The sequence below is a fragment of the Castor canadensis genome, chromosome 6, assembly GCF_047511655.1.
Source record: "Castor canadensis chromosome 6, mCasCan1.hap1v2, whole genome shotgun sequence".
NCBI classification, from domain to species: domain Eukaryota; kingdom Metazoa; phylum Chordata; class Mammalia; order Rodentia; family Castoridae; genus Castor; species Castor canadensis.
The window spans coordinates 11,228,485-11,251,849 of NC_133391.1; the positions used below are offsets into that span (position 1 = coordinate 11,228,485).

Genomic DNA, 23,365 nt, shown 5'->3' on the forward strand with positions numbered 1-23,365 from the left:
AGTCCTTCAGGCAAAAACAAAATGATTGTCTGATAGTAATCTGCATCTATATAAAATAAACAGTGACCACTGGGAGTGAGAATTATGTAGATAAGTGTAAAATGCTTTCCCCCTTGTTTTAAAATCTCCTCAAAGGATGTATATATGTAGGTATGCATATATATATGTGCGCATGCATACATATATATATTTTTTATTTTTTGCAACTGGGGCTTGAACTCAGGGTCTTGCACTTGATAGGAGACACTCTGCCACTTAAGCCACTACACTGCCCTTTTTTTTTTTTTTTATAATGTGATTCTAACATTTTATTTTATTTTTTTCATTTTTCTTTTATTATTCATATGTGCATACAAGGCTTGGTTCATTTCTCCCCCCTGCCCCCACCCCCTCCCTTACCACCCACTCCGCCCCCTCCCTCTCCCCCCCCACCCCCTCAATACCCAGCAGAAACTATTTTGCCCTTATTTCTAATTTTGTTGTAGAGAGAGTATAAGCAATAATAGGAAAGAACAAGGGGTTTTGCTGGTTGAGATAAGGATAGCTATACAGGGCATTGACTCACATTGATTTCCTGTGCGTGGGTGTTACCTTCTAGGTTAATTCTTTTTGATCTAACCTTTTCTCTAGTACCTGTTCCCCTTTTCCTATTGGCCTCAGTTGCTTTAAGGTATCTGCTTTAGTTTCTCTGCGTTAAGGGCAACAAATGCTAGCTAGTTTTTTAGGTTTCTTACCTATCCTCACCCCTCCCTTGTGTGCTCTCACTTTTATCATGTGCTTATAGTCCAATCCCCTTGTTGTGTTTGCCCTTGATCTAATGTCCACATATGAGGGAGAACATATGATTTTTGGTCTTTTGGGCCAGGCTAACCTCACTCAGAATGATGTTCTCCAATTCCATCCATTTACCAGCAAATGATAACATTTTGTTCTTCTTCATGGCTGCATAAAATTCCATTGTGTATAGACACCACATTTTCTTAATCCATTCGTCAGTGGTGGGGCATCTTGGCTGTTTCCATAACTTGGCTATTGTGAATAGTGCCGCAATAAACATGGATGTGCAGGTGCCTCTGGAGTAACAGTCTTTTGGGTATATCCCCAAGATACACCGCCCTTTTTTGAGATAGGGTCTCTTGAACTATTTGCTTGGGCTGACCTCAAACTGCAGTCTTCCTGGTCTCTGCCTCTTGAGTAGCTAGGATTACAAGCATGAGCCACTTGAGGCCGGTAGGAAGGAAACTAGAAGTATGCACTGATAAGGGCCCCCATTATTCAAATTAAGTTGTTTATATTACTTGGAGGTAGACTATATTTAGTAAGTGTGTGTCCTGTAAATTCTAAAGCAACCACCCCAAACCAAACCAAACCAAAACAAAGTTATAATGAACGAAACAACAAGTGATAGAAAATGAAATCACAAAAAGTAACCCAGATGGCAGAAATGGAAATGGGAACAAAGCAGAGATTAGACCAATGGGAAACAAGGTGGCAAACTTAAACCGATGTCAACCATCACTTTAAACGCAAGTGGCCTAAACACTCCCAATTAAAAGGTAAGGCCACCTAAAAGAAATGTACATTGTTTTCTTGCTGGGGATTGAACCCAGATCTTATGTATACTAGTCAAGCACTATACCACTTGAGTGATGGATGATGGGTGGATAAATGGATAATTGGATGGGTGGGTGGCTGGATAACTGAAAGGGTGGGTGGGTGGATAACTAGGTAACTGGTTGGATGGATGGATTAATGAATAATTGGATAGATGGATGGATGGACAGATGGGGAATTGTGTTTCTGTTTATCTCAGCAAACATTTATATAGAAATCGAACCAACTGCATGCCCTAGTGGTCTGCTTGTTCCCAAATGTCACCAGTCAATTATAGTCTTCCTGTATAAACTTTGTCAAGCACTTACTGCATGCTGGTCCTTGGGCAGGCTCCTTTCAGGTGTCCTCTCACACTTTGTCGCCCTGTCCTCTGCCCCCTGGGTAATAAAGCTGGAATGCTCTGCTCTCCCTGCTGTTTCTCCCACATGCTGAACACTGGTTCTCAGGGCTTGTCTGCTTGCACTCTCCTCTGCCATGAACTCCTTGTCCTCAGATACCTCACCTCCAGTACCCCGCTCTGAAACATCACCTCCTCAGTAAAAGCTTCCCCAACCCAGCTACCCCCAATAGCCATCCTACCACCTTCGTGCGGCTTGCCTTGATCTCAACCTTGGGCATAGCAGGCTCGTTCTCCAGTGCCATTAAATACTTTTACAAGACCAATGCTCTAACCTCCGAGCTGTGGGCCCATTAAATACCTTTCCATCCTTGCCCGATTACGGGCACCATACTTTGGCAAGTGTCATGTTTTTGTTAATAACGTCACATTGGTCGGGCACCTAAGGTGCCAAGCAGAGTGCCAAATGCCTTGCAATCTAAACAACCCCCTTAGGGGTAGGTGCTGTGCTTCCTTACCCACGTTCCCTGATGCCAGCCCAGGTCCTGTGGTCCTGCTGCTATGGTCGAGGGATGCCACAATGGGGCCCTGTGCAGGAGGGCCCCATTACGCATCCTGTTCTTCTGTTTAGTTTCATAGGTAACGCTGACAAGCTTCTGCACATCCAGATAGAAGATTCCGTGGAAGCCAATCTTACTCCCTTTTTCCGCCGTATCTGTCACTTCATGGGTAAGAATTCACTGACCAGATAACACCTTGCCTGTGCCCAAGAGGGGCCATGGGTGCCTCCCTCACACGCCTATCCCTGACTGAAAGAGCGGGTCAGGCGCAGGCCTGGCCTTGTGAGTGGATGAGCTCTTGAATGAGGGCTTTTCCTGAACCCTCAGCAGTTCGCAGCCATGGTGTTTATCTTGGAAGCAGTGGGACCCAATGAGAGCACCAGACTATGGATTGAGCACCCTGTGTTCTGGCCCCAGTTAGACTGCTATGCCCTCTTGAGCCTGTCTTCAAACGAGGGTGTTGGCCTAGCAGGGTGCACGTGTCACAGAGGCACCAGAGGTGCATCTGCCTCTGTTTCTTCCCTGAGCCCTGGTCAGTAGGGTGGGGTGTGGTGGGGGCCAAGAAGACCCTGAGCCCTTCCAGCCCTGTTTCCCTGATTCTGCATCTGCTGAACTCAAGCGTGAAGTTTCAGTCAGCCCCAGAGCTCAGAGCTGCCTGAGAAGAGCCTGCTCTCTGGGGAGAGAAGGCAGAGGCTAGGTCAGCCCCACATAGTGCTGGCCCCTCAGCCTGAACCGCTGTGTGAGTGGCATTGTAGCCCAGACACCCCTCATTTGCCCAGCAGATCACCCGTTACCTGACTAGGATCTGAGGCTGAGACTTCTTGTGTGTCCTGTCCTGTGGTGACAGAGCCTTGAGGTACAATGGCGTCCCTCCCCAGCCCTGTTTCACTGGGCAGCTTGGGACCAGTCCTTCACTGATGTGTGCCTCAGCTTCCTTATCTGTACAGTGAGGCAGCTTCCCTGAGTTCTCCAGCTCTGGCTGCCCATGGCTTTGCGCCTGGTGTTCAGCTGCAGTTCTTGGGGTCATCAGGCTACCTGGGATGACTCCCTCCTCCTCACTGGACGAGACTCGCCTTCGGGCCTTTTCCTTTCATTTCCCTTTTCTCTCCTACCTCACGCCCATGCCCCCAGCCCTTTTGGTTTTGTTATTTTTTTAGAATCTTGAGGTTTTGCCACCAGCCTGGACCTTGATCCTCCTACCTACAGCCTCCCACACAGTTGGGATTACAGGCGTGCACCACCAAGCCTGGCTTTAGTTTATTTTTGAGATAGGATCTTGCACTGTTCACCCTGGCTAGCTTCTGATCACAATTCTCCTACTTCTGTCTCCCAAGTATCTGGGATTACAGTTACGTGCCACCCCACCCAGCTTATTGATTGACATGGTTTCTCACTAATTTCTTGCCCTGGCTGGCCTCAATCTGTGATCCTCCCAATCTATGCCTCCTGAGTAGCTAAGATTTCAGGAGTGACCCACTATGCTCAGTTTCTGAGGACCGTCTTTGTCAGGCAAGCAGTGTCCTAGAGGAGGTGACTTGCACAGGACCTGGTGTGCTGGTTATCAACCCCTTCCCTTCCTCCTCCCTTCCTTCCCTCCTCCTCCCTCCCTCCCTCCCTTCCCCCCCTTTCTTTTTTTCCTTCTTTCCTCCCTCTCCACCCCTCTCTTTCTGTCTTTCCAGTGCTGGGAATGGAACCCAGGACTTGGCACATATAGGCAGGTGCTTTGCCACTGAGCTACATCCCCAACCATGGTTTTTGAGACAGGGTCAGTTTGTAGTCTGGATGGACCTTGAATTGCAATCCTCCTGCTTCAGCCTTCTAAATGCCAGGATTACAGGCACATGCCACCACACCCAGCCCAGTGTCCCCGAGTAATCTCTGATGGCCACTCAGGAAAAGAGAGCTAGGACAATCCCACCCCTTCCTTCTTTCTGCAGACATTCACCTTGAGCTGGGCTCTGTAGTTCTGGTCTTTTCCACTCGGGGCATCAGTCGAAGCTGTGCAGCTGTCGTGGCCTTCCTCATGCATAGGAACGAGGAAACTGCGAAGGTATGTGTTCCCTGGGCCTGGCTTAGACCACAACCACCCCAGGACGTGGAGTTAGAGCTGGTCCTGGGTGAAACAGGCCCCCGTACTTCCTTGGAGCCCTAGTTAGGCAGTAGCACGGGAGGGAGACTCCAAACTTAGGGTGTTATTCAGCCCCTGGGACCCAATAGTGAGGTCCCAGTGCTGCAGGCCAGAGAACTGAGGCTGGGCATGTGGGGCTGGCCTGGGTCACCAGGCTGTGGCTGGTAGAATGGACCTAGGTTGTTTGTCTGTCCCCCCAGGTGTGTTTGTGTTTGTAGATGGAGTCTTGGATATTTGGAAATTCTACTCTGAGCATAAATACCAAAGAAGTGAAAACAGATGCTGAAACATGTCTGCACACCCATGTTCATGGCAGTGGTATTCACAGTTGTCAAGAAGTGGACACACCCATGTGTCTGTGGACAAATAAATGGCTATGCAAAACGTGGTAGATCCCTGCAAATGAATACTATTCAGTGTTCAGAAAGGAAGGAGATCCATGCTACAAAATGGATGACCCTTGAGGATGCTATGCTCACTGAAACAAATCAGTTATAAAAAGACGCATTGTACGACCAGGAGTGGTGGTTCACATCTGTAATCCTAGCTACTTGGGAGGCAGAGGTAGGACATGGCCTGAAGCCAGCTGGGGCAAAAGTATGAGGCCCTCTCTGAAAAACAAACTAAAAAGCCAAAGGACTGGTCGTGTGGCTCTAGTAGAGAGCTTGCTAGGCAAGCCTGAGGCCCTGAGTTCAATTCCTCATTATTGCCTTTAAGGAAAAAAAAAAAAAGGTACATATATTATGAGACAGCTAGAGTGTCAAAACCATAGAGACCCAAAGGTGACTAGTGGGCGCTGGGAGTGGGGGTCTGTGAGTGTCTAATGCAGAGCTACAGGGTGGGAAGGTAAGCGCTCCTGAGGTGACGGTGGTGCAGTGTCAATGGATGTATGCCTCTAAACTGAATACCTAAAAGTAGGTGAAAGGGCAAATTTCATGTTCTGTGCATTTTACTGCAGTATAAAAGGAAAGAGTCCAGCTGTGTAATCAGAGAGAGTAGGATCAGAGATGTGAAGACCCCTGTTCTCTCCTGCCAAGAGGAGTTTTGGGGACCCCCCCCATGCTGGAGCGTACTACCTGTTTAAGGAGTGTTCTGGTGGGTGTGTCCCAGGGAGGACTGCGAGGTCATTGGTAAAAGGCGAGGGGAGGAGGTGCATCTCTGGCCCCCTTCCCAGGATTCTTTTCTGGAGGGGCCTCTTGGCTGCTTTGTGATCTGGGAGGGGAAGGTTGCACTGGTTCTGTCCCTTAGCTGAGTTGACTTGGAGAATTCTGAGACTTGAACTCCCCCTGGAGTTTGCAAGGGGCCCACTAGGGAGGGGAGGTCCTTTCTCATGCCCTGCCCTGCTGTGGCTGCTGGTTTCCAGTGAGAGGGTTGGGCACCCAAAAGTCTCCTGAGCCCTCCATCCTGACCTTAATGTCGACAAGCAAACCACAATCTTCTCCAGACTCAAAGAGATGTCACGGGCTGCTTGCCAGGGCTGGCTGGCGCGAGGGCAAAGTGAAGAGAACCCTTCTCCCGCTGGGCTCCTCTAAGTTCTCAGCAATGAGGCAGCTCCCCCGGGATGATGGGGTTCACACAGACCCAGCCTTAGGCCTTCACTGGTCCCTGCAGGGGTTCACAGCCCATGTTGTCTGGGCTTCACTGTCCCCAGCAGTGGTCAGTAGGTGGATACGTGCCAGGGGCCCTGAGCTCCAGGTTATCCTGCTCTCAGGAGAAACCCTTGCTTTCCCTTTCTGGAGCAGCCATCTTGTCTCATCTTCAGGAAGCCCTGACACTCTTCCTAGAGACACCATCTAGATCATTCTTGCCAAAGAGCTGTGTAGCCCACAGCGCAGGGGTCAGGAAGGGCTGCCACAGGTTAGATTTTTACCCAGGATCACAAGCATAGGTTGGTCTGGGCTTGACTCTCAGACACATTCCTGCCTCTCATTGTGTGATGCTGGGGGCTGGGGGGAGTGAGCTCCTTGACTGTGCAGCAGGGATGCTGTGTCCTCTGATGGCCATCAGCTAAGCTGTGTTAGCCAGAGCCCTCAGGACTGGCAAAGAAGGGTGTGGGTTGCTTTTGGGCCCAAATTACTGCCTCCTGGGCTTCAGCTCAGCTTCTTGGGTGCTCAGGCCAAGACGTGAGGACAGGGACTGAGGTGGAAAAGAACCTGGCACTCGGGGTGGCCACCTGTGACCTGGGTGTTCAAAGCTTTGGTGCAAGGTTGTGCCGAGTCTCAGAGCCACCAAGCCCTCAAGAAATCAAATTCAGCTCTTCAAGGTGCTGGGAGGCGCCCTGACTCTTAAAGACTTCCAGAGAACAGAGAAAAACAACCCAGGCCAAAGCATTAAGATGGCTGTTGGTGGTGGACCCCAGGGCAATGCGGGTGGAGCGCTTTCTATACGCCAAGAACTTTTAGTTCTTTCTGCTGCTGCTGTTTCAAAACAGGGTCTTGCCATGAAGCCCAGGCTGGCCTTGAAGCCATCATCCTCCTGCCTCAGCAGGAGTGCTGGGATTACAGGCATGAACCACCATACCTGGCTCTTTTAGTCCTTGGTGTATTAATAACACACTCACAACTAATCCTGTGACTTAGGTAACATTATTGTCCCCATTTTGTGGGAGGCATAACGAGGCTGGGTGACTTGCCAAAGGCCACATAGCCGTGCGTGGTAGAGCTGGAATCCAAAGCCAGTTGGATCTGTAGTGATGACTTCTCTTTCCCTTCTGATAGTGATAATTTGTGTCTTCTCTTTTTTATTTCTTAGCCTGGCTAAAGGCTTATTAATTCTATTGATCTTTTCAAAGAAACAGCCTTTGGTTTTGCTGAATTCTCTTTCCTATTGTTGGTTTCACTCTTTTGCATGTGGATATCTAGTTTTCCTGCCATTGTTTGTTGAAAAAAACTGTCCTTTTCCCTATTGGATGGTCTTGGCACCCTTGTCAAAAAACATTTGATGAAGCCAGGCTCACGCCTATAATCCCAGCTGCACAGGAAGCAGAGATCAGGAGGATCTGGTTGGAAGCCAACCTGGTCAAATAGTTTGAGAGACCCTATCTCAAAAAACTCCTCACGGCTGGGCACAGGTGGCTCATGGCTATAATCGCTATAATCCTAGCTGCACTGGATACAGAGATCAGGAGGATTGAGGTTCAAAGCCAGCCCTGGTCAAATAGTTCACGAGACCCTATCTGGATAAAACCCAACACAAGACAGGGTTGGTGGAGTGGCTCAAGTGGTAGAGTGCCTGCCTAGCAAGTGTGAGGCCCCAAGTTCAAACCCCAGTGCCGCCAACCATTTGACCATATCTGTGAGGATTTATTTCTGGGCCGTCTCTTCTGTTCCATTGGTCTCTTTCTCTTCATGTCAGCACCACAGTTTTGGTTACGGTAGCTGTAATGTTAGAATCGGGGAGTAAGAAATATACTTCCAACCTTTCTTCTTTTCATAAGGTGGGGCTTGTTTTTTCCTATTTGGGGTCCCTTGAGATTCCAAGTGAATTTTCATATTGATTTTTCTATTTCTGCAAAAAATGCCATTGGTGTTTTGATAGGAGTTGCCTCACATCTATAGATCATTTGGGTAGGATTGACATTTTAACAATGTCCAGTCTTCCAGTCCTAAACAGGGGATGGCTTTCCATTTATTTGTTTCTCCTTTAGTTTCTTTCAACTTTGCACGTTTTTGTTTGTTTTGTTGTTGCGTCTTGAGACGGGGTCTCACTGTGTATCACAGGCTGGCCTTGAACTTGAAATCCTCCCGCGTCAGCCCTCTGAGTGCTGGGATTACAGACATGTGCTGGGATTACACATGGCCTGTGCGCCATGGTGATAGTTCTGGGCCCTTAGTTGGGTGACTAGACTCAAATCCTGACTATGCCATGTGTTATGCACGTGACACTCTCCACATTGCCTCTGTGTAGATTGTGAATGTCAATAGCATGTGCCTCACAAGGTTGTGAAAAGTGAAGCGAGTACCGAATTGTAGAGCCCTTTGGTCAGTTCCCAGTGCACGGAAGCCCTCAGATATTATTCATTACTTTTATTTTTCAAGACAGGGTCTTGCTGTATAGCCCAGGCTGGCCTGTGAACCCCCTATGTAGCCCAGGCTGACCTCAAACTTGGCAATCATTTTGTCTCAGTCTCCTAAGTGCTGGAATTACAGGTGTGTACCACCACACCTGGCTAGTTTTCCGTGTGTAAGTCTTTTGTCTCCTTGGTTAAATATTTTCTTTTCAATGCTACTTTAGTGAAATTGTTTACTTTTTTTAATTTCCTTTTTTGGACTGTTCATTGTATATAGAAAAGCAGCTGAGTTTCATGCATTAATTTTGTTATCTTGCAACTTTCCTGATTCGTTTAATAGTTTTGACACATGTGTGGAATCTTTAGGATTTCTACATATGATATTAGAATGCTGGGTTTTTTGTTTGGTTTGGTTTGGTTTGGTTTTTGCCATACTGGGGTTTGAACTCAGGGTCTACACTTTGACCGACTCCACCAACCCGTTTTTTGTGATGGGTTTTTTCAAGATAGGGTCTCATGAACTATTTGCCAGGGGCTGGCTTCGAACTGTGATCCTCCTGATCTCTCCTCCTGAGTAGCTGGGATTACAGGTGTGAGCCACTGGCGCCTGGCTGGATGCTTGTTATTTCTTTCTTGCCCAATTGTTCTGGCTCGGACTTCCAGAACTATGTCAAATAGAAGTGGTGAGAGCAGGCATCCTTGTCTTTTTCCTGATTTGAGAGGAAAACCTTTCGGTCATTCTTCATGGAGTATGGGGTAAACTGTGGGTTTTTCATACACGGTCTTCATTAGGCTGAGGTGGTTTCCTCCCTTCCTTTTTCCTCTGCCCTCAGTCCCGCTGGAGACCAGCCATATGCCTTCTTTCATGTGATTGGAACCCATCTCCACTTCAGCTTGGATGCCTAAAGGAAGCCGCTTTGCCTTTCCTTCTTCAGAGAATTTGCCCACGCTTCTTGTCTTTGTCCAGTAATTTGACAGTCTCAGTGCCAGCCTTTGTTGCAGCAGCTCTGTGCACCAGGCTTGCGTAGTGTTTGCCCACCCCAGCTGGCTCCGTGTGTAATGGCTCAGTCTTCTCAGGAGCCACGTGAAGTCGAACTGGTTTCTGTCCTCCTGTTCAGAAGCAGAGGTGCAGTGGGGCCCACCCATAGCTCCTGCCCTCGTGAATCCACCGCTGGCTGCTAGTCCTTCTGTACCCAGCTCTCAAGCCATGCTGAGGGCCCCAGGAAGGCACCTCCTGTCCCTCCCAAGCTAGCTCTGATCCAGTTGGAAAGGGGTCCACCAGCAATCCTGAAGTCTTCCTTTTTTCTTTATGTTCACAGAAGTCCTGGACCCATGTCAAAATGTGCAAAAACGACGTCCGTCCAAATCGGGGCTTGGTGACCCAGCTGTTGGACTGGGAGAAAATTGTCCTTGGAGTCAGTGTCTCAAATGTCTTGGATCTGCTCTCCTGATGGGTACAGCCCAGAGATGGGTGCCGAAGAGCTCCTCTGGGCTTCTTGGGTGGAGGGCCAGAGTGTATATCAGGCTTGGTCTGAAGGAGAAAGCCTCTGCTGCCTGAAGCTCACTGTCAGCCTCCTGCATTGGTTCTTCCTAGGCCCTCGTCCACCTCACTTACCAGATGTGCTCTGCTCTGAGCACACTGGACCACCCCGACTCCTTCTGGGGAGCCTCCGACTGCTGAAGCAGCTACCTAAGTCACACATTTGTGACTTGGACCCTTTGGAGGATGCTTGCTTGGGGTGCCCCAGAGGATGCTCCAGGGGACTTCAAGTGTCCATCCAAGGGTGAAGACCCCCCCAGCCCTAAAGATGCCAGGCCCAGCCTTGGCCTAGGTTCTGGAGCTTCTGGAGTTCCCTGGAATAAGACTACTTGCCTTAGCCCCCAGGTCCAGTGCTCTGGCTGCTGCCTCTTGGTCAGTTGGTACAGATCTTCCCTGTCCCCGACCCCGTGCTGCCTGGCTGTGTTCACCAAGGAGAGGTTCTCACTGCCAGCACCCCCATGAGGTTTCTAGAAATTCCTCGGGTCTTAAAGGGAGTTGTCCAAATGTACTTCCCCAGAGTGGGCAGCTCCCACAGAACACCCTGGGGGATGGGTAGGAGAGTGCACATCAGTCAGTGAACATTTCTTTTCAGCACCTGGGTGAGGCTAGGACAGGAGCTGAACTCCATCTTGCCTTCCAGGAGGAGTGGGATTTGCCAAGGAAAGGGCCTTCCAGGCCACACTGGCGCTGGTCAGTCTGGGCTGGACAGAGCCTGGGATGCTGCAGAGAGAAGGCTGTGGCTGGGAGGGGGCTTCCTGCCAGGCTGGACAGTGCCCTTGGGAAGCTTTAAGCAGGGATGTGGTGGGGAATTACTAGCCTTGTGTTTTAGGAAGGGCAGTGGAGGTGAGCATGTAGGCAGGGAGAACAACTAAGGAGGCAGCTGCAAAAATCTTAGCTGGGCGTGGTAATGCATGCCTGTAGTTACAGCAGGCAGGAGGTTCCAGGTTCCAGGTCGGCCTGGGCTGTAAAACAATCTCGGAATTTTCGCCGAGGCGTAGCTTCCCCAAGGACGAAAGTGGTCTAGACAGGAGTCACTCCCCTGGGCCTGGGTCACGTTGGACCCCCGCGGGGAGCCTGGCCAAGGGCTGCAAGGGGCTCAGGCGGCGGGAGAGGCCCTCCGCGCACGTGGCCCCGCCTCGGCCCCGCCTCCGGCCCTGATTGGCTGCGCTGGGGGGCGGGGCCAGCGCGCGGCTTGCGCCTGGCCTTTTCCCGTTGGCGGCGGCGCGAGCCCGGAAGCGGGCGGGGGCGGTGGCGGAGGCGCCTGGCCGGCGGGGTTGCTGCGCCGAGCTCCACTCGGGAATCCCGCGGCCCGTGGCGTGGTCGCCATGCAGCCCCCGGACCCGCTGGGCAGCTGCCTGCAGGACTGGGAGGATCTGCAGCAGGACTTCCAGAGCATCCAGGTGAGCGCCGCGCATGGGATCCCGAGCCACGGCTGTCCGGTCGGCTCGGCTCGGCTCGAGGTCAAGGGTCGGGGAGCCGCGGGCCTGGCAGAGGGGAGCTGGAGGTCAGAGGTCGGGGGTCCGACATCGCTCCGGAGGGCTGCGAGGACCCGGGTCCCAGCGACCCCTCCCGAGTGGCCGGCGGCAGTCTCCTTCGCCCGCGTGGGACCCCACCGGGCTGGGCGACCTTGGTCGCCCGCGATGGTCCGGGCAAGAAACCGGGACCCCTCCTCCCGCCCCCTGTATCCCGTCCCCTCCCGGGACCCCGTCCCCTCTGGGAGGACAGCCGTCCTCAATCACTGCCGGCCCAGCCCGGCCCGGCGCCGTGGGTCACTCAGCAAACACGGGCGGGCAGCTCCTGGCCGACTGCTGCGGGAAGCGGCCTTTAGGTGAAGTCCGGGTCTGGATGGGGACGAGGCCGTCTCGGGCGGAGGGACAGCGTCCACCCAGGGAAGGGAACACAGGGCTTGGTGGGTCCATGTGGCTGCTGTCCGGAGGGACGGAGGAGTGGGCGGGGCAGCCCCTGCGGGGACCTTCTGGGATTGGAGTCTCCTGAGGTCACTGGAAGTGAGGGAAGAATTGTCTGGACCCGGCTTGTATGTGGGCAGTCCTGTCCCCATGCCAAGAAGCCTCGGGCCTCATGTAGGAAGGAGAGGGTGGTGGCTATGGCTGGCAGTGGTGGCTGTGGCTGGGGTCCTGGTGCGGTGGCCTCCTGGGCGTGAGGACCCTGAGTCATCTGGAGACTGGTTAGACATTTGTCTCTGCTGGGCTGCTTCCAGCCCTTCCTTGTCCACTGGCCCCTGCTGCTGCCCAGCTGCTGCCACTAACGTGTCTCCCTGGAGGCCTCAGCTGCCTGGCTGCCCCTGAGCTGGCTGGCCCCTGCCTTGCCTTCCCCACTCTGCCCCTTGCCCCGTTTCTAGGCTGTGCCTTCTTGAGGTTCACCCACCAGGGCAAAGTGCTCGGGGCAGCTTTGGGCCAAAGGTGCCGCGGAGCGGGGGAGACTGGCCTTGGAGCAGGAGGTGCCAGGGCAGTGACCTTTAACCTGGGAGGACTCATCAGCAATGCCCAAGCAGAAGGCATCAGGGATAACTGGAGCTCCCCCCACTCCGGTCTTGTAGGCTGGGCAGGCGGGAGGAGCTAAGAAGGGATGGCTTCAGGTGTGACCCACAAGATGGACTGTAAGCCACACTGAGGAGCACAGGGAGGAGTGCTGGTGGGGTCTCTGGGCTCTCAGGACGCCCAGCTCCTCGCCCACCTCAGGGCAGAGCAACCTCAGGGACAGCCCTGGCAGGCACAGCAAGTTCTGCCCCCTGGTGGGCCGGTGCCCTGCCCGGCAGGCTCTGGCATGGTTCCCCAGCCCAGCCAGCCCGCACCATGCCTTCTCCCTCGCCCTAGGAGACACACCGGCTGTACCGCCTGAAGCTGGAGGAGCTGACCAAGCTGCAGGGCAACTGTACCAGCTCCATCACTCGGCAGAAGAAGCGGCTGCAGGAGCTGGCCGTCATCCTGAAGAAGTGAGGGGTTGGGAGCGGGGTGCCTGACCTGGTGGGGAGAGAGCACTGGTGCTGTCTCATGGGGTGACCCTGGGCTGGCTTCTCCACTCTCTGGGCCTTGTTTGCTCTTCTGCCCCATGGGGTCCAGCAGGACTGCTCTGACCCTGACCCCACCCACAGATGCAGACCCTCCCTCCCATCAGAGGCCTCCGAGGCTGCCCAGGAGCTGGAGAACCAGATAAAGGAGCGTCAAGGCCTCTTCTTCGATATGGAAGCCTATTTGCCCAAGAAGAATGGGTAAGCAGGCTGGTTATGCTTGTGCACATCTATAATCCCAGCCACTTGGGAGGCTGAGATGGGAGGATCATGGTTCGAAGCCAGCTTGGGCAAAAAAGTTAGCAAGACCCCATCTCAAAGAAGAGGCAGGCATGATGGTGCATTTCTGTAATCCCAGCTGTTTGGGAGATGTACACTGCAGGATTGAGGTTCAAGGCCTGCCCAGGCACAAAAACACAAGTCCCTGTCTGAAAAAGCAGCTGTCTCGCAACTGCAAGGCCCTGAGTTCAATCCCCAGTACTGCCAAAAAGAAAAAAAAAAAAGTGAGGACAGCTTAGGGTAGGAGGTGCAGACTGCAAGACACAAGAGGGAGAGTTTCCAGAAGGTGAGAAAGTGGGGGTCCCAGCCTGAGATCAGGGGGTGTGTGTGGAAGGGTACCGCCTTAGGGATGAAGTGCTTCCCTGAAGCCAGGGCGCCTTGCAGAAGCATTTGGCAGAAGGGAGGGACTTGGACCTGGGGCTGGTGGACAAGCGTGGGCAGCTTGACAAGCTCTGCCATGTAAGGAAGGGGAGAAGTCACTAGATACAGTAACTAGAGGTCGCTGAGACAGTCAAGGGCAGCTTTTGCTTAGGTGTTACTTTGCAGGCGCGTCCCCGTGCCGAGCGGAGGGACCAGCGGGAGGGGGGATGGAAGAGCAGGGCGTGGGCCCTTCCAGCGCATCGTGCGGAGGCCCAGAGCCAGGCGAGGGGCAGGAGGAGGGCGACGTCAGCTGCCAGGCTGAGGCTGGTGGTGGAAGAACAATTTGGAGGGTGGGGAGAAGATTTAGTGGCCATTGCTGGGAACAGCACAGGGCCGTGTGGCGAGCCTGGGGTAGCAGCAGGACCTGCGTGGGTGCCATGCTGGGGGAGGCTTTGTCTGTCACCCAGCTGGATTGGAGTCCTTACCTCACCTCTTTGCGGCCTCCGGTGTGCAGAGGCGCTGACTGAGCAGGAGCCTGTGTGTTGGGGCTGTTGCCTGGCAAATGACTGACTGCTGTGGCACCGTGGAGTTGCTCTGGCAGAGGACAAAAGGGCTTCGTTGGCTGGGGGCTCACACCTGGAGCCCGAGTTTAAAGAAAGGCCGCTGGGGGAGGTCCAGGCTGTGGCTGGGGGTCCCTGAAGTGGACTTAGGGCTGAGGTTGCTGGAACTGAGGTAGCAAGGAGCCATGGGACCATCTGAGGAGTGACCCGGGATGTGGGGCGCTTCTGATGGGCGGGAGCTTCCCGGGGCCCCAGGGTGGGTGGCCGTGGCAGGCCGAGGGGCTGGGCACTTTGGGGGCTCGGTCCATAGCACCCCAAGGTCCTGACCCGCAGAAGGCAGCTGTGAGGCCCAGCACGCTTGGGATGGGACTGTTGGCTTCTCTGTCACCTGGACCTCTCAGCCCATCTGTCCTCCAGGTTGTACCTGAGCCTGGTTCTGGGGAACGTCAACGTGACCCTCCTGAGCAAGCAGGCTAAGTAGGTGTTGTCTTGGCTGGGTGTCACCGGGCTCCCCACCGTTCTGCCTTGACCCCGGGGCTCAGCCTTGGGGCCTGGGGACCGCTGTTGCTGTCCACGTCTGCCCCCCCCCCCCCCGCGCCCGTCAGAGGTGGTGGGGAGGGCGGCCCGCCATCCAGCCCAGCCCCACGGCCCCCAGGTTCGCCTACAAGGACGAGTATGAGAAGTTTAAGCTCTACCTCACCATCATCCTCATCCTCGTCTCCTTCACCTGCCGCTTCCTGCTCAACTCCAGGTGGGTGTCCTGGGGCTGGGCCGGCCCTGCGCCCTCCGAGGCTCTGGTGGCAACCTCTGTGCCCTCCCCAGGGTGACGGACGCAGCCTTCAACTTCCTGCTGGTCTGGTATTACTGCACGCTCACCATCCGGGAGAGCATCCTCATCAACAACGGCTCCCGGTGCGCCGGGGCGGGGCGGGGCTTCCCTCCCTGACCCGGTCCCCCTCCCTAAGCCGGTCTCGCTGAGGGGACAGGCGTGACAGTGACTCCCTTCTGCAGGATCAAAGGCTGGTGGGTTTTCCACCATTACGTGTCCACGTTTCTGTCGGGAGTCATGCTAACGTGGTGAGCAGCCGACCTCAGCTGGCGGGAGCTGGGACAGGGCGAGAGCCGTGTCCCAGGCTCCCCACACCTGTCCCTCCGCTCTCCCCTCAGGCCGGATGGCCTCATGTACCAGAAGTTCAGGAACCAGTTCCTGTCCTTCTCCATGTACCAGAGTGAGCGTCTCGGGTTTCGGGGGCGGGGGGCGCTGGGAGAAGGTGTGGCCCGGCGGTTCTGAGGCCCCTGCCTGGCCTGCAGGCTTCGTGCAGTTCCTGCAGTATTACTACCAGAGCGGCTGTCTATACCGCCTGCGCGCCCTGGGCGAGCGGCACACCATGGACCTCACTGTGGGTGAGTCCCGCTCGCTCTGAGCCCCCGGTGCTGGGGGGCAGGGGCCTCCCTTCCTTGGGGCCAGCGCAGATGCTGGTCGCTATCTGTTGGTCACTCTGCCTGGCCTTCTCCCCACAGAGGGCTTCCAGTCCTGGATGTGGCGGGGCCTCACCTTCCTGCTTCCCTTCCTTTTCTTTGGACACGTAAGCTAGACCTGGGTGTCCCCGTCCGTCTGTGTGTCACACCCGGCCCTAGCTCCGGGCTTGACCAGGCAAGTGGCTTCACTGAGAAAACTCCTTTCTGCTCAGTTCTGGCAGCTTTTCAACGCTCTGACGTTGTTCGGCCTGGCCCGAGACCCTCAGTGCAAGGAGTGGCAGGTGAGCCGGGGCCTGGAAGGGCACTGTGGTCCATCTTGACCCCGTCCTGACTGCAGCCTCCCCACAGGTGCTCATGTGTGGCCTCCCCTTCCTCCTCCTCTTCCTCGGCAACTTCTTCACTACCCTGAGGGTGGTGCACCAGAAATTCCACAGCCAGCGGCATGGGAGCAAGAAGGAATGAGCCAGATCTCCCCGACCCCAAAGGGACTCTGACCTGTGTGGCAGGGGGGTGGGGCACCTCGTGTGTGTGTGTGTGTGTGTGTGTGTGTGTGTGTGTGTACTGGGGTCCCCCTGCTCCCCCTGGGTCTGTGGGCTCCGTGGGCCCTGAGGAGGACCTGGGTCTGGCCCCAGCCTTGTGGGAGCCGGGTGCTAGGCCTCAATAAAGAAAGTAACCAAGGCACCTGACGGCTGTGTTCTAAGGAAAGCAGGGCTCGGTGTTCCCACTATGGCACAAGTTCTTGTGGGAGCCGGGTGCTAGGCCTCAATAAAGAAAGTAACCAAGGCACCTGACGGCTGTGTTCTAAGGAAAGCAGGGCTCGGTGTTCCCACTATGGCACAAGTTCTTGGGGTTCCTGATCTCTGGGGTCAGGCCACTGATGTATGAAAGCACTAACAAACAGGCAGATACAGAAAACAACTTTATTCCAAGGGCCAGAGATTATCTAAAATTATTTACACTCATTCAAAATGACAGGGCAGGACCTGGCCCCAGCATGGCTAAGAAGAGCCCCTTCTGCACACTGAGGAGAACATCACCGGAGGTGGCCCAGTCCCCCTGTTGTGCCCTGGGGCTGGGCAAAGGAGGCGCTGCTTAGTGCGCTGCCGAGGAGTCTGTCTGGGGCAGGGCCTCTGTCCCATGGCCAGCCCGGCAGAGGGCAGAGGGAGTGAGGAGTGACCACAGGGGGCGAGGGCCCCTAGCTCCACACGTCCAGGGAGTAGCGGCCCTTGGTCATCAGCTTCTTGACATAGTCCACAGCCTGGGCACGTTCCATGGCCCCAAACTCAGCCACAATGTCACAGAAGGTGTTCTGCACATCCCTGGCCATGTTCCGCGCATCCCTGGAGGCGAGGAGGTGGCAGTGGGGGCTGGGCAGGGGCCACCCCAGGAGGAGACGGGGCCTCCCTGCCCGGCCTCCTCCCTCACTCACCCGCAGACGTAGATGTGGGCGCCGCCCTCGTGGATCAGTTTCCACAGGTGCTCCCTGTCTCTCTTCATCAAGTGCTGGACGTAGACCTGGGGGGCAGGAGGGTGGCCGTCAGGGTGCCGCCTCCGCCTTGCCCAAACCCTGTCCTGCCAGCATGGCTGCCGCCCTCACCTTCTGGGCCTGCTCCCGGGAGAAGGCGACGTTGAGCCGCGTGAGGGCGCCGTCCTTGTGGAACTGGGCCAGCTCCTCGCGGTACAGGTAGTCCTCATCCGCGCGGCGGCAGCCATAGTACAGCACCGTCTCCCCCACCTCCTTGCCTGCGCAGTGGCCAGGTCAAGGTCAGGGTGAGCTCGGGCCTCTGCCCACCACCACGACCCTGCGCCCAGAGGCCCGTGAGCTCACCCTGCTCCCGCAGCCAGGCCCGCTCCTGGATGAAGCCCATGAAGGGGGCCACGCCCGTGCCGGGGCCCACCATGATGACGGGCGTGGTGGACTTGAAGGGCAGGCGGAACTGGGACTTGCGCACGAACATGGGTACCAGGGCCCGGCGGCCGTTCTCCCCCGCGGGGTCCTTGGCCCGCAGCCAGCTGGTGGCCACCCCCTTGTTAGTGCGGCCGGACTTGGCTTCGTACTCCACAGCCACAGCACAGATGTGCACGGAGTTGGGGTGGACCTGGAAGTGGGCTAGCGTGAGTGGCAGCCGGGACAAGGGCCCCATCTTAAGTGTCCCAGCCCTGTCACTGAGCCTCGCCCACCCTTCCAGTGACCCTGGAAGGCCCCTTTCCAGGCAGAAGGCCCATGGTTCTCACGCAGGCCCTGCCTGGCCTGTCCGCCGCTTCCCCCCGGGCCCCTCACCTTGGGGCACGAGGCGATGGAGTAGTACCGGGCCTGGAGCCGCGGCAGCAGCTCACACAGGTGGTCGATGGGGGGCCGCAGGGACGGGTAGTCCTGCAGGACGGCCAGGATGTGCCGCCGGGCCTCCACCACCCAGGTCAGGTACAGCTCCTGGGGAGACGCAGAGGTGCGGGGTCACCGGGGCGGGGCGGGGAAGCCGCGGGGCCGGGAGGCCGCGGGGCCAGGCTGGGCCGGGGAGCAGCCTCACCTTGCCCTCGCCGGAGGACGACGCCATCTTGCGCAGGAGCTCCTGCTCGGCCGGCTCGGAGGCGTACTGCGCCAGCTCGTACAGCACGTTGGTGCGCGGGGGGTTGGTGATGTCCAGGTAGTGGGTGAGCGCCGTGCGGTAGGACGTGGGGCAGGGAAACGGGTGCCTCTTGTTGGACTCCTCTGTAGAGGGAGGAAGAAAGGATTTGGGGTGACTGGTCACCCTCCGTGGCCAGGCAGAGGCAGCTGAAGTGCCCACTGGACCTGGTGAGGTCGAGCCTCAGTGGAACGAGGCTGGGTGCCAACCCTGCTCCTGCTGCTCTCAAGGCAGGTGGATCCTGAAGCTGAGGAGAAGGGTCGGTCCTGGTGTGCCACTGAGGACATGAGGGGGCAGGGCTGGCCCCATAGGTGTCACACAGGTGCTGGGCGTCACAAGGAGCAGCGTGGGAGACAGCACCCGGCTAGGGCTTCCTGGCACCCTTGAAGGGACCTGGTGGGCAATGGGGCTCCTGACTGCAGTCCCTGCATTGCAGCAAGGAGAGGTGGCCCAGGCCCAGTGGTGCCAGGACTGAGACCAGGGCTTTGCCTCACAGTCCCCTCTGCAGCAGGACATGGTGGCCTCCCCAGCCGCCTCAAGTGCAAGACCAGCTCTGCCTCCCTCAGGTCCACTCCCTCACTGTGACAGGGATGGGGCTTAAGGGACAGGGCCGAGGCTGTTAAGTATTTTTGTCTTGGAGAAAGGGCCCTGGGGAGCCTGGCCAAGGGGGCTCCAGTTCAGACTGACCGTCAAGATTGTTCAGGGACATGACGACATCCAGGTCAGCACCTAGGATCTCCCCAATCTGGTTGACGAGGACAGGGTCGTTGGCTGGGTAAACGGCCACGTGGTCCCCGGACTCATACCTAGAGAGGGCAAGCTGAGGCCGGCAAGCTGAGGCCGGCGGGAGGCCCCAGCCCCGCCCCCGCAGCCCGGAAGAGGCCGGGACGGGAGGCAGGTGTACCTGATTTTGGAGTCTGAGATGTCCAGTTCCAGGTGCATGAGGTGCCGCTCAGTCCCCTGGTTCAGCTTCCGGTTGGTGGTGACTGCAGCCAAGAATGGGTTCTTGGCGTCGAAGGGGCTGGGTGGGGAGAGGAGAAGCTGTGAGGGACTCTCCCTGTTCCTGGGGGTCTCTGGGCCGCCAAAGGCTACAAGGAGACCTCAGCAGTTATGTCAAGAGCTCTCTCAGGCCATGTGGTGCAGTAAAGTGGGCAGAGCCAGGTGATCCATGTCCCTATCCACCGACAGGTAAACTGAGGCTGGCCCCTAAGAAACCTGTGGCCTTCTGTGCCCGTGAGGGGCTGAGTGTGGGACGGAGCCCCACTGACAGGTCCCTCACCCACATGTCTGGGACGAGGGTTTTGGCCCAGTAGTAGGGCTGTGTCTGGCAGGGCTGCAGGCCTGCCTGCGTCAGGGGTCCCAGCAGGACCCCTGGGCAGCTCCTGTGCCAATCTTGAGCAGCCCGCAGGGGTACTTGGGGCCCAATGAGGAGCTTGATGGATTTTTTAATCAAAAGTCCAAATACAGACAGTAAGCCTGCCTCATAGTTGTGGTTTTGAAAAATTTATTTTCAATCAAAAGAAGTTCTGCCAGCCCTTTTTTGTGATGGGCATTTTTGAGACAGGGTTGAACCATTTGCTCAGGCTGGCTTCAAACCATGATCCTCCTGGTAGTTAGATTACAGGCTGGCGCCTGGCTTAATCAGAAAAAATTTCTAGAACAGAAACTTTAAATTCCCACTCGTGCATTCCATGGCTCAGTGGACGTGGAGCTTTCAGTCAGTCCCGTGCTGTTGTCAGTTGTGTTGAAACTGTTGTGTGCTCTGACCTTCATTTTCTGCAAATGCCTTCCCCAAAGCAAAGGGTGCCCCCAAAAACCAGGGTAAACGTGAATGTGCTCAACTGAAAACCTCGAGTGGAGATTGCAGATTTGTGAAAGGTGGAAGTGGGGCGGTGCTATGGGGAAAAGAATCAAGCATCCGGTCAGTGCTGAACCCTACAGCCTGAACGTGTGCACGTCTTCCTCCACAGCAGACCCCGGGAACCTCGTGCCCACGGATGCCGAGGCCTATGCACCGGTCAGCACTCCTGCCAAGTTCAACCTAACCTAGACCCTGCTCTGACCTTGCCGTGTCCTTGCCCAAGAACTGGTGGGCACCAGGGTGTTTATGGAGAGAGATGTAGAAGCAGAGGGAGGACGGACTGGTCAAGAGCCTCTCTCTCCATGATGGCGTTGCCCCAGTGGGGAGCAGTGGCCATCCTGTGGTCAGTTCCCTCAATTCTGGGTCTCAGCCCCATGCCGCTTGGCTACTCACGGCTTCTGGCTCTCGTAGCTCTTCAGACGGCCCATCTCGCCCACGTAGACTTTGGCTGTGTCGATGTCCGCGTGGACCATGAGTTCATACTGTCGAATGCTGGAACAAGAGACCGACGCCGGGGTCGGGGCTAGGACTACAGGGCTCCGTCCAGAGAGGAGGGGGTGGGACTGAAGAAGGGAAGGGCCCAGACGCAACCCAGGAGGCATGGGGACCCTGTGGCAGGCCCTGCTCACGTCAGCGCTCTCTGAGGCCTGGGAGAAGCCAGCTTCCAAGAGAAGGTAAGGAAGACCCACCCCTCTGACCGAGCTTCTGCCACCCCTTCTCATTGCGTCCCCAGGGCCACCCAGGCCACCCCCACTTGAGGTCTCCCACTCACCTGGACTCCTCTCCGGTGGCTTCCACCCCAAAGAACTCGCACACGGCTGGCCAGAACTGCTCTCGCCAGGTAATGAAGTCCTCCTCCAAGCTGGGCAGGGGAAGGGACAAGTCAGCACTGAAAACCTCGCACAGACAGCACCAGGCCAGCTTGGGCCCTCCCGCTGGCAGGACCTTCACCTCCCTTCCGCTTACTTCTCTGGGCCACCCAGCAAGGCGACCCAACACCCAGGAAGGCCCCAAGGAAGCATCTAGGCCAACTGAGTGCAGCTGTGCTGAGCTGGTTGGCCAAGGCCACTGATGCACATCCTCAACTTCAGCTACATGGGCTTTGCACCCCTTGCCCTGTGGCTCCTGACCCGTGACAGCAGGGGTACCTGGAAAGGCTGGGGTCCCACACAGCTGGCGGGCAAGGGGAGGGCACTCACTTCCCGTCGTCGTCGCCCAGGCCCAGCTCAAAGATGCGCTGGGCACCAAGCTGCTCCAGCCGCTGGTCCACGTATTTGCCCATGGAGTTGAAGTGCTCGTATGTCTTGTTCCCAAGGCCGAACACCTACAGGGCGGGTGGCGCCTGGAGTGGGTGGATGCTCAGGCCCAGTGGGCCTCTGACCTGCCAGGTGCCTGGCACTGGGGGCCCTACGAGGCCTTGTCTGCCCAACCCAGAAGCCTCCACCTCAAGACTTGCAAGGGGCACTACACCCTGCCTGCCTTGCCCAGTCAAATCTCAGACATCTTGCCACACTTCTCTGGCCTTTCCTCCCCAGGGCAGAATAAGGTGAAGGCCTGACGGTTTTCTTTGGACACAGGATCCCACACGCACACAGGAGTTGATGGGAGACTCACCGCGTACTTGACTCCACTAAGGTCCACGTCTGTCTCCTGCAGCCAGTCATAGAAATCCTGGGCATTGTCGGTGGGGTCACCCTCGCCATAGGTGGCCATGCAGAAGACCACCAGGGAATTGTTGATCTCTGGCAGGCTGCTCAGGTCGGCCTGGAGAGACAGGAGGGCCACCTGCCACCCTGACCAGGTCTGCTGGGGTCAGCCCAAAACAGCTGTCCATGGGGCAGTTCCCAGGGCTATGAGGTGGTGGGAGCAGAGAGGGAATGCCTGGCTCCAGTGGGGCTGATGCTGGAGCCAGGTGAACAGGATGAGAAGGTGAGGTCAGGGTGGTTTTTGAAGAAGGTGACAGCAGGCACGAGGAGCCTGGGTGAGGGCAGAAGCAGGGGACAGCTGGCATCTGGATGCTTGAGGGCTCACAGAACGTGGTCCCTTGTACATCAGGCCCTGGAGCACCCTGGCAGAAATTCACCATCCCACAGGGCCCCCCAGGGACATTGCCTAGAGATGGGTGGAAGACATTGGCACAAGTGAGATGACAGGTTGGGGTGGAGAGGGAGCTGGAGGGAAGGAACTCGGCTCAGGAGCCTGCAGCTCTGAGCAAAAGTCTGTCCTACCCTGCAAGGTGCAAGAGTGGCAGGTGTGTCCCTTCTGCCAGCCGGGTGGGGATGCAGAGGTGACTCCTAGGGGTTTCTTCCAGAACCACTTCCTCCCTGGCAGCCTCTCCCTTCCTAGGGATGAGCTGCCCACTGCTTCATCTGGGGCTGGTGGCCTGTCACTAGCTCTCCCAACCCAGAAACAAGCAAGTGGACAGCTGTGCACAGCCATCCTGTACCAGGGGGTGGGGACAGTCAATGCCAAGAGAATGAGCGGATGAACCTGGGGGCAGTGATGGGCAACCTGCATCCCCAGCCCTCAGCAACAGCTGAGGCCCGAACTTGTCTGCTTCTGTGGCCCAATGGGAGCAGCACACGGAGGACCTGACAAGAGGAGGAAGCCTGAAGCCTGCAGCCTACCCCAGAACCTCAGCCTCTCCTGGTCCTGCCCCATGGCCCCACTCTCGCTCTAGCTTTGACACACAAATTACTAATAGCATCAGTGCAAGACCAGCTGAAGGGTCCTCGAGATGTCCGCCACACTCCTCCCTGGACAGGGAAGGAAGCAGCCAGGCAGCCGGGGCAGGGCTGGTGCCCGGATCCTGTAACACTCCACCTGCCTCTCCTGCCTCTCGGGTGGGGGACAAGAGTCCCTCTCCTGCACTGTTGAGCCTCTAACTTTCCAAGCCACACCCCATCCCCTGGCCACTGCCCTTCTGCATGCACCTGCCCAGCGTCTGTGAAGCCCCGTGGGCTGCAGCCATCGGGGCTGAGCGCGA

The 23,365-nt window shown here is 56.2% G+C and overlaps 3 protein-coding genes across 6 annotated transcripts in view; 2 read left to right on the top strand and 1 right to left on the bottom strand.

Moving 5' to 3' along the window:
- The window catches only part of Styxl1 (serine/threonine/tyrosine interacting like 1), a 42,596-nt gene extending 31,289 nt beyond the window's left edge, over window positions 1-11,307 (top strand). Inside the window, exons 7-9 of the mRNA XM_074075701.1 lie at window positions 2,583-2,680; window positions 4,449-4,561; window positions 9,968-11,307. Of these exons, the coding sequence (XP_073931802.1) occupies window positions 2,583-2,680; window positions 4,449-4,561; window positions 9,968-10,099 (343 nt within the window). The 3' untranslated portion in view covers window positions 10,100-11,307. The remainder of the gene's footprint in view (window positions 1-2,582; window positions 2,681-4,448; window positions 4,562-9,967) is intronic.
- A 100-nt stretch (window positions 11,308-11,407) lies between these two features.
- Window positions 11,408-16,575, top strand: Tmem120a (transmembrane protein 120A). Of its 2 annotated transcripts, XM_020166818.2 has the most exons (12): window positions 11,409-11,588; window positions 13,023-13,141; window positions 13,301-13,417; window positions 14,833-14,892; window positions 15,071-15,166; window positions 15,238-15,327; window positions 15,427-15,492; window positions 15,583-15,644; window positions 15,727-15,819; window positions 15,937-16,001; window positions 16,107-16,175; window positions 16,243-16,575. In XM_020166818.2, the coding sequence occupies exons 1-12, from the start codon at window positions 11,514-11,516 to the stop codon at window positions 16,354-16,356; spliced, it is 1,026 nt and encodes a 341-aa protein (XP_020022407.1). In that variant the 5' UTR covers window positions 11,409-11,513; the 3' UTR covers window positions 16,357-16,575. The 2 variants fall into 2 exon arrangements, with proteins under 2 accessions (XP_020022431.1, XP_020022407.1); XM_020166842.2 differs by lacking the exon at window positions 15,071-15,166 and having other exon boundaries at window positions 11,408-11,588.
- A 225-nt stretch (window positions 16,576-16,800) lies between these two features.
- The window catches only part of Por (cytochrome p450 oxidoreductase), a 48,311-nt gene continuing 41,746 nt past the window's right edge, over window positions 16,801-23,365 (bottom strand). For all 3 annotated transcript variants that reach the window (XM_074075697.1, XM_074075699.1, XM_074075698.1), the window contains exons 5-16: window positions 21,994-22,143; window positions 21,579-21,703; window positions 21,152-21,241; window positions 20,773-20,871; window positions 19,423-19,539; window positions 19,206-19,324; window positions 18,423-18,604; window positions 18,176-18,325; window positions 17,723-17,993; window positions 17,492-17,637; window positions 17,324-17,409; window positions 16,801-17,234 (exon numbers count right to left, since the gene is read on the bottom strand). In XM_074075697.1, coding sequence (XP_073931798.1) covers window positions 17,090-17,234; window positions 17,324-17,409; window positions 17,492-17,637; window positions 17,723-17,993; window positions 18,176-18,325; window positions 18,423-18,604; window positions 19,206-19,324; window positions 19,423-19,539; window positions 20,773-20,871; window positions 21,152-21,241; window positions 21,579-21,703; window positions 21,994-22,143 — 1,680 coding nt within the window. In that variant the 3' untranslated portion in view covers window positions 16,801-17,089. The remainder of the gene's footprint in view (window positions 17,235-17,323; window positions 17,410-17,491; window positions 17,638-17,722; window positions 17,994-18,175; window positions 18,326-18,422; window positions 18,605-19,205; window positions 19,325-19,422; window positions 19,540-20,772; window positions 20,872-21,151; window positions 21,242-21,578; window positions 21,704-21,993; window positions 22,144-23,365) is intronic.